The sequence below is a fragment of the Danio rerio genome, chromosome 11, assembly GCF_049306965.1.
Source record: "Danio rerio strain Tuebingen ecotype United States chromosome 11, GRCz12tu, whole genome shotgun sequence".
NCBI classification, from domain to species: domain Eukaryota; kingdom Metazoa; phylum Chordata; class Actinopteri; order Cypriniformes; family Danionidae; genus Danio; species Danio rerio.
The window spans coordinates 36,460,001-36,470,000 of record NC_133186.1 but is presented as its reverse complement, the minus strand read 5'-3'; the positions used below and the strand labels follow the sequence as shown (position 1 = coordinate 36,470,000).

At 36.1% G+C, this 10,000-nt stretch overlaps 1 protein-coding gene across 12 annotated transcripts in view; it reads left to right on the top strand.

The window, feature by feature from the left end:
• Positions 1 to 10,000, top strand: part of atp13a3 (ATPase 13A3) — a 97,826-nt gene that overhangs the window by 34,179 nt on the left and 53,647 nt on the right. For all 12 annotated transcript variants that reach the window (XR_012387252.1, XM_073916924.1, XM_073916923.1 and 9 more), the window contains exons 3-7: positions 4,620 to 4,706; positions 4,783 to 4,956; positions 8,380 to 8,556; positions 9,468 to 9,538; positions 9,631 to 9,714. Coding sequence is in view for 11 of the 12 variants with exons in the window: in XM_073916924.1 (XP_073773025.1) it covers positions 4,620 to 4,706; positions 4,783 to 4,956; positions 8,380 to 8,556; positions 9,468 to 9,538; positions 9,631 to 9,714 (593 nt within the window). In the remaining variant the exon portion in view is untranslated. The remainder of the gene's footprint in view (positions 1 to 4,619; positions 4,707 to 4,782; positions 4,957 to 8,379; positions 8,557 to 9,467; positions 9,539 to 9,630; positions 9,715 to 10,000) is intronic.

Genomic DNA, 10,000 nt, shown 5'->3' with positions numbered 1-10,000 from the left:
GGCAGTGTGGTGTAAATGTTCCTCTGTTTCTTCGAGGGTGTTTTGTTTTTCCTGAATGCTTCCTTAATGTACAAGTGGCTCAAACTCACTCGTTTTTAGGCAGGAACCAGCGGACGTGCAAAAACATAACCATGAGGTAAACACAAAAAAAAACTTTCCATCTGGAGCTTCTCACGGGACTCGACACTTGTAAACAATCGCTCCATTGGGCTCGTGCGGCTCTCGGTCAGACTTGTCAGCGCTACCAAACCGACCAATCAAAGGGCTTGCGCTACCCGTCGTTGTGACGTGTAGTTAAATTTTTTGAGAGGTGTGCGTCAGCCACAGTGTAGGCAGGGATGGGCAAACTTGATCCTCGAGGGCCGGTGTCCCTGCAGAGTTTTGTTCCAACACTAGTCAAACACACCTGAACAAGCTAATCAGTGTCTTCAAGATCACTAGAATCTATAAGCAGGTGTGTTTGATTAGAGTTGGAGTTAAACTGTGCAGGACACCGGCCCTCCAGGACCGAGTTTGCCCACCCCTGGTGAGGGCTATGCGCCTTAGCATATGTGTGCGCTTGACACAAAAGTACGAATCAGCCTTTACACCAGCACCACCAGAAGCTTGAACCGATGATACAAGACAGGATGGATCCCTGCTTTCATGTTGTTGATGCCAAATTCTGACCCTACCATCCGAATGTTGCTGCAGAAAGCGAGACCCATTAGACCAGGCAACATTTTCCCAATCTTCTATCGTCCAAATTTGATGAGCCTGTGCGAATTGTAGCCTCAGTTTCCTGTTTTTAGATGATAGGAGTGGCACCCAATGTGGTCTTCTGCTGCTGTAGCCCATCTGCCTCGAGATTGGGCGTGTTGAGCATTCGGAGATGCTCTTCACACAGGAGTGCGTGCTGTAATCAAAAACAGGAGGCACCTTGCAATATTAGTCATATGTATCATCTTGTACCATTTGGTAGTAATGGAGGAACGCCACCAAACGTAAGAGTAACATTTTTCTCTCTAAGCATTTACTCGAGTAAGAGTAAAATTACACATATTTAAATGTCCTCAAAGTACAAGCTACCTAACAATTTTACTCAAGTAAGTTTACCGAAATAAATGGAACTCATTACTACTTACCTCCTGTATTTATGCTTTCAAAATGTGTTGTGGGATTTGATCTATGCACTGACAATTTTTATGTTTCACCTTATTGACTTTTGTTGGTATTTTGAAGCTGTTGTGTAGAAAATAATATATAAAGAAATACGCATTGGTAGCTCATTTCATAATTTAGGTCAGGGGTCACCAAACTTGTTCCTGGAGGGCCGGTGTCCTGCAGATTTTGGCTCCAAATCTAATCAAACACACCTGAACAAGCTAATCAAGGTCTTACTAGGTTTACTTGAAACATCCAGGCAGGTTTGTTGAAGCAAGTTGGAGCTAAACCCTGCAGGGACACCGGCCCTCCAGGACCGAGATTGGTGACCCCTGATTTAGATGATCAACTAAGATGAAAGTTTCAAATTACTAAAAATAGCAATAAAATTAAACAAAAAAAAAAATAATAAAATCGTTGTCAGCTCAGAGATTTTGAATTTGAAAGTGTAAACGAACAACTGTTTTTGTCTTGTTTATATAAACTACAATATAATTTAAAATTAATTATGTAATAAAACATGAAAACTTGAGGCGTGCTGGTTTCAAACCCTTGCTGTATCTCTGATAAAAATGTAATTTATGGACCATATTAAAACGTGGTGTTGTGTTTGGATGCTCTACATCTGCATGAGCAAGATACCTGTACACCATGTGTGCGCATTGCAACCACATCGCTCAATATTTGCCTGCATGTTGTATGTCTCCATTTTTAATAACGAACTTGAGCATGTCAAATATGTTACATGTACATAGCCCCTTAAGTCACATTACCTTTATTAACTGTATGAGTGAAGACATTTCTAGTGGAAGTGCACATGAGGAGGTCAAAATAAGAGTAAATATAAAAATAGAGTTTATATATTCAAGTTGCAGAAAAAGTATGTGAAATATAAAGGCAAATATTATATATTCTTGCCATAAACATCCTATCTGTTCAGAAAACAAGCAAAAAAAATGAATGATTATTAGCCAAAATGTAGTCACTCAGTTTTAAAGCGTCTACTCAAATTGACTGAAAGGACAACACCAGTAACAGGCTTTTTTTATGACGTAGTTGTACGCAGTAGTCATTACAGGTTTTCCACAGTATTTCTGTTCCTTTTTTCACACTCTTACTCGTGTATCTTTTGCACTGCGTCATAAACCATATTGTAACAATGCAAGTTCAAACTCGTATCTCATAACCTTGTATTTTTTTACCCATTCCACAGCTTTACCTCATATGTTCTGTGTGAAAAGCTGCTAGTCACTAATGATATGTTCAATGTAATGGTTTGAGCTTGCAGATGCGTGGCGTTATTTGATGTATGGTAATTCTATGAAATGTAAACATCAGCGTCAACCTGTTATGGAAAATTTAAGCCAGCATGTCTTGCCACAGCACTAACAGCCCCAGGCCCTAATGCCCACCCATAAAGATGTTTGATTTATTTAGGGATGCTGCTGTAAGTGTTAAAGTCGTAAAAAAAAGACAAACACTGTGAATTATCAAGAAATTTCTTAAATAAGTTACAGAATACTTTTGGGTTAAGCAGTTTTATTGTCAAGACTTTGTTCGGCTGCTTGTTTGTTATGGGAATGATGGATTGGCAAGTTTGTATAATGATTATGAGAGCTGGAGAAAGTCTCTTGACTGAATGACCCCAGTGTTTTTCTCTGATCATCTACTCTTTCCCCAACACACACACACTCATGCGCTGTACATTCCTGTCACTCTTCAAGACAACTGCAGCTCTTACATGAAATGTTGAACCGTTAATCACTCATTCTCTGTGTGTGCATCCAATGTCCAAAGTTAACACTCAGTTAACAGCAAATGAAAATTAAAAAGGTGGTGAGAGAGTGAGTGAATAAACCTGGCTGTTAACTTTATGGTTGATTCTGAACTGTTAGAATGATAGTTTGAACCTCGCTCATGCAAGCTTAAGCAATGTAAGCAATTCAGTTCAAAGTCTGATGGAAACATCAATCATACATCAATGATATCTTCAAAAATGTGTTTTTTTTCAACTCTAGATGTTGCCGAACTGTTTTATTATTGTTGCCATTTTATTAATTTTTATTTATTGGTGAGCTTTTGCACACACACACACACACACACACACACACACACACACACACACACACACACACACGCATACTCACCTGCCATTTTATTAGGTACACCCGTCCAGCTGCTTGTTAACACAAATTTCTAATCAGCCGATCACCTCAACTCTGTTTTTAGGCATGTAAATATGGTAAAGATGACCTGCTGCAGTCCAAACTGAGCATTAGTATGGGGAAGAAAGTTAATTTCAATGCCTTTGAACGTGGCATGGTTGTTGGTGCTAGGCGGGCTTTTCTGAGTATTTCAGAAACTGCTGATCTACTGGGATTTTCATGCACAACCATCACTAGGGCTTACAGAGAATTGTCTGAAAAAGAGAAAATATCCAGTGAGCAGCAGTTCTGTGGGCGTAAATGCCTAATCAAGAGGTCAGAGGAACAGTAACTCAAATAACCACTCGTTACAACCGAGGTCCAACCTTGAGGCAGATGGGCTACAGCAGCAGAAGACCACACCGGGTGCCACTTTTGTCAACAAAGAACAGGGAACTGAGGCAACAATTTGCACAGGCTCAACAAAATTGGACGATAGAAGATTAGAAAAGCCCGGTCTGATGAGTCTCCAGAGCTGAATCCAATAGGGCACCTTTGGGATGTGGTGGAACGGGAGATTTGCATCATGGATGTGCAGTCGACAAATCTGCAGCAACTGCGTGATGCTATCATATCAATATGGACCAAAATCTCTGAGGAATATTTCCAGTATCTTGTTCAATCTTTGGCATAAAGGATTAAGGCAGTTCTGAAGACAAAAAGGGGTCCAACCCACGTACCTAATAAAGTTGCTGATCAGTGTATATGAGATAGATAGATAGATAGATAGATAGATAGATAGATAGATAGATAGATAGATAGATAGATAGATAGATAGATAGATGTTTGATGTTTGCATATATAGACACACATTCACATACATGCACACAGCAGTCAATTTTTGAGGTAGATCAAAACATTTCATCAAATATAAAATTATTATTATTATTTTTATTGCATTTAATTTTCTTTCATTTTTTTCATTCTACTTTGATTCCAAAACTCACAACTGGGTAAATTGTCACAATGGACCACAAAAAAATTTTTTTTTCCCTTTGTTTGATTTTGCCCCTCTGGATTGACATCTGTGTGTGTGTGAAGGCTCTCAGCGTGGCGTTCAGCTGCAAAGCTCAGAGTGACTCACAGGAAGTGTTTGTGTTTATATGTGCACATGATTGTGTGTCATCTTAGGTCAGCCGGATTTTAATACAACCCAATGCTATAACAGCTGTTGTTGGGCCTTACACAATTCTTACTGTACAACTCATACACACACACACACACACACTCTCTTAGCGTGTGATCTCTGCATGTGTCTATGTGTGTTTGCAGGAGCGCAGCACTTTTCAGCCAGGATTGAAGATCAGGATGGAGAAGGAAGATCTCAAGGTTGTCAACAGGGGTTTGGAGGATGAGATGGTATGTGGTTATATTGGTTTAAAATATAAAAATCTCTATAAGTGCATTGGCTCATTTATGATCTGTCTCTCTGCAGGAGTTGAGAGGGTTCCGTCTGTGCCGATGGAAACTGGTTCTAGTGTGTTGTGGTGGTTTCTGTACAGGTGGTTTTCTTTTCCTACTGCTCTACTGGATGCCTGAGTGGTGTGTGAAGGCCACATGCACACGGACCACTGTCAGAGACGCAGAAGTTGCTCTGTTACGCAGCACTGTATGTATTAGATCTCAGTGAATCCACTTTTACACTTAACATGTGCTTTGTACTGGAATAGTGTCTGAGTAAGATGTTCTGGATTGCACACTGTTAGAGAAAAAAAGTCGGCTCAACTTAAAATTTTTTAGTTGACTTAACTTAAATAGTCAATATCAGTTCTTGGGTTGAAAGTAGATTCAACTCAAAGCTCTGCAGCAAGTTGTCTTACAATTTTGAGTTGAGTCAATTTTTTTCTTACTGTGCATGGAGATATTACGTTATATTTTGCTGCGACAATAGCATTTCACTGCTGTAGAAACACTAACAAAAACAAAGGGTTTTAGAATTAAACCTGTCAAATAAAGTGTTCCAAACATTAGCGTTTTAATAAAATTTAAATTAATGGACACGGCAATAGAGTTACACTGCTGTAGAAACGCTTACAGATATAAAGCGTTTAAAAATAAATATCAAATTAAGCATTTCAAATATGATTAGTTTAATAAAAATAATATTAATGAACTTGACAATAGCATTTCACTGCTGTAGAATCTCACACAAAAAAAATAAAGCGTTAAGAACTAAACGTGTCAAAGGAAGTATTCCAAACATTAGAGTTTTAATAAAAATCTAAATTAAAAATGAATATAGGCGACAACAGCAATTCACTGCAGCGTTTAAGAACTGAATGTGTCAAATTAAATCTTCCAAACAGTTTTTATAAAAGTGAAATGAATATACCGATGAATATGAATACAGTTTTTATGTACTGGCTTTTGTGGGTAGTTTAAAAATAATAAAAAATTATTTTATTAAAAAACAACAAGACTAAGGCCCAATCTTAATTCTGTTTTTGTACCCCTACCTCTTCAGAGTGTGAAGGGAAAGGGCTTTAAAATTTACTTCTAAAAAATGGGACATCACTGCAACACATGCACACATTATCATATGTCCTCAAGATCTCTTGCTTCAAATGAGATCAGACAATCATGACTGTAGTTATTCAAGTTGTGTTATTTTTTGGTGTTTATCTTCAGGAAGTCACTAAAGGCATATATTATGTTATCATAATAATATAATGTGGCAATAACATCGTAACTATACTGTGTATTTACACTCTGGCCATATTCATCCTCGTAAACACACAAAAACAACATTAACATTATAGCAGACACTGTAAAAAGCTCATTCCCAGCCACTAGACTTTTCTGACAGAGTAGTCCAGTGTCATTGAGTGGCAGATGTGAAAATATGTTGTGGGACTTCTATACAGGAGCTATATTATTGGATTATAGATGGAAAATGTAACGTTTTTTTATCTTGGCGTTTTTATTTATTTATTTATTTTTAAACATAACGGTAAACCACAAACGTCATTATGAACATATTAAAACATGCTTATTTGCTGTAAAAATTCAAAATAATGACAAAAATACTAATTTGTGCATCTCTTTACTTCCATGGTGTATTCTGGGAAACTTTTGTACCCCTTGATTTTAAGTGTGGTTCTAAAAATACTCCATTTCAAGGGGTATCTAGCCCTACACCTTCAAGCTAAAGAGAATTTGGACAAGGGGTAAAAGGAAGGGCTAATGGGTAGAATTAAGATTGGGCCCAAATTTCATACATTGACACCAGGCTAAAGATGGCAGGGAGAATCAGTTTAACATTTGTTACAAGTTAACAATTCATAAATGTACTCTATAGTTATGTAATTTTAGTGCTTTAGCATTTTTGACCAATAGGTGGCGTTGCTCCTAATTTTACATGATTGACTCACAATTTTTAGTGTGAAATACTGTTTCCGAGTCTAAGCCGTTACCCATTTGAATTGAGGAAATATTTGTTTATGACCACTGGTGTAATTAATTAACCACTTTCTGGACGTCTGATATTAGACATGCATGTATATACATATATATTGTGATCGTGCTTTTCGAAAGTATTACAGTGCTTCGTAAACGTTTATTATTATCATTTGTTGAGCCTCCCCATACAGTTTGATATAGCATTTGGACCTGGAAGCCGCTTCACATGACTTGAACTAGCGAATGCAAAAGAGATGTCCAAATAAGGCCTCAGATGCATTTTTGACATCCTACCAATGACATGACATCATAAAACTATACCTTTTTTTTTTGTGAATTCATGCCCTCTAGTGGTAAATATTATATACTGTTCTTAATTGGTGTGCATATTCTTGGCATGATGTAAAAGATCTATCAAGACTATCAAGACTGGTCTCATGACAATAGGAAAGACAATACCAAGTTTTGTTTAAAAAAAAAAAAAAGGATTTTAAAGCAACATTCAAAGTGACCTGCATGATAAACATCAGGTTTAATCTACAAATAAGCTGTAAGGAATAATCGAATAATAAAACTAGAGGCATTTTGAAAAAGTAACCATTTTGATTTCATGTTAATTCAGTAACACCATTCATGTCTTATCATGCCTTGGCGTACAATTTGATAACTTCTGCTTTATCTGAGCACACGCCTCTACTTGACTTCATATAGGCAAGAATAAATACTTCACATACCTCATCTTCACAGTGTTTAAGATAACAGTGTACAGCTAATACTGCAGACGTCATGTTTTTATGAATGGCTGCCGGTCATAATTATAGTGCAGTGGTAAGCTGGAAATCAGTTTGTGGGTATGTTGCTTGTTAAAGTGATGCAATCCTATGTTGAAACCGAAAAGTCCACTTGGATTTCTGTAAAGTTGTAGTGGGTGAATTTGACTGAATTTGTTTTATAAAACTTTGCAATATGGAAGCCTTCACATCAGATTCAAAGTAGTGAAATGTCTGTAACATTTTTTGTGTTCTCTTTATGTTGAATGGAGATTTTTGTCGTTTTTATTGCGTTTTTCTCTGATAGTTTAAACAAAATGCATTTTTAAAATCACTTATTCATTTGTCATGTTTTTAAATCTTAATATTTTTTGTCACCCTCCTTTCTCTTTTATAAGTCTGGTTTACACAGAGTACAAAATTAATCACTATCAGGACCTCAGGACAAAAAGTCCACCCAAAAATGAAACGTATATGTTAACGAATTAAAATTGTACGTTATTTCTTTTAATACAAACATACAAACACCCAAAATGTAATGGATGAAAATATTTTGCTTCTATTTATTGACTTATACTAAATTCTTATTATGGTCTTGTATATGAGAAGAATAACGATAAAGATACTTAATGAATTCATAACAGTGGCATTATATAAATACACTGTAATTTAATACCTTTAGTGGTCACTTTTCTTATTTCTTATTATTTGTTATAGCTGCAGCTTGAGCATTAGGATCAGAACTTGTTTTAGTTGGTAATAAATGTAACAGTTAATTCCAGTGTTGTGTGTGTGTGTGTGTGTGTGTGTGTGTGTGTGTGTGTGTGTGTGTGTGTGTGTGTGTGTGTGTGTGTCATCTGCAGGATGAATTTAAGCGCTGGTTTCGGGCGAAGGTTCGGATAATGCTGGCTCCTGGGAAGAACCCCTATGACACCCTGAATTCCCAGACCGCCTCCCCTCAGGCCAATGACCACGCCCACAACATGACTGACTCCACCCACAACAAAATCAGCAGGAGTGTAGAAAGCCAGCAAGTGCAGGTCCATCTTAACCCTCCTTTAAAGCTGAATTCTGCTTTCTTCATCAAGCTTAAAGAGAGAGCGTAAACCCAAGAATGAATATTTTCTCACCCTAAAATAAGATATTTTGAAGAATGTAAAAAAAGCAGCCATTGAGATCCATTTTAGATATAAAAAGACACTATGGAAGTTAATGGCTGCTATTTTCCAATAATGTTCAGTATATAATAGATTAGTATACTGTATAGCTAAAAGGTGTATAGGTGTAATAACATTGGAGGATGAGTAAATAATGACAATTTATTCATTATGTATTCTGTAATAATTATGTATACAAATAGTGAATAGAGGAATATTGTAAAAAAAAAATCTAATAGTAATCACTATAATACCCCAAAGTTGATTCATTATATTAGGAATGGCATTTTTTGATAAGTTTTCTAAAATGTTGTTTAATTATGTAAATGAGGCATTGAGTTATAGCATTTACATACATGTTTAGTTCAAAAATCTGAACAGTGAAGTTTGATTCAAAAAGTCTCGTTTCATTTCAAGTTTTGCTAAGGAGATTTTGGAATCTCTTTATCACTCCATAATGCAGGAAATACAATGAACAGCCAAAAAAGCTTTATTAGATTAAATATTATTTTTTATGTATGTAAGATGTCCAGAAGTTGAGATTTATCATTCATTGTTGGACGAAAAAAAATTGAAAATGCCCTTTAAAAATATGAATTTAAATTAAATTCTAGAGACAAATTGTTTAAGTCCGACAAACAAACTTGTATGCATTTTGGATGTTTTTTTTTTTTTTTTTTTTGATTTTCATTTTCTTGACCTTATACGTGAAAAACACTTTCCAAGTATTGTCTTAAACTTGATTGGTGATAAAATAAATGTCTTTATTTAAACTTCTCTTTTTTGTATTATAGATCCGCTATTTCACCCTCCACAGCACAAAATACTTTTGGAACGACACTATCCAGAACTTTGAAGTGTTAAAGTAAGTGCACGTGTGTGTGTCTGTTACTCTGAGATGATGATGATGATGATGATGATGATGATGTTAAAGCAGTTTTCTCCTGTGTTGTGCAGAGGCCTGGAGGATCTGAACATCAGCTGCTCATCCGTTCATTCAAAGCACAGTGCCGGACTCAACAAGAACCAGCAGGAGTACAGGTCAGGTCTTTCTTTCATACATACCTTTGTTTCTCATTCATTCATTCATTCATTCATTTTCTTTTCGGCTTAGTCCCTTTATTAATCTGGGGTTGCCACAGCGTAATGAACCGCCAACTTATCCAGCATATGTTTTTTTATGCAGCAGATGCCCTTCCAGCTGCAACTTATTTCTCAATTGAAATAATGATTTCATAGTTTTTTTTGTTTTTTTTTTGTAATTTAGAGATTATATTTTATAATAAATATATAGAATATATTAAAATATTAAAATCCTAATATACAT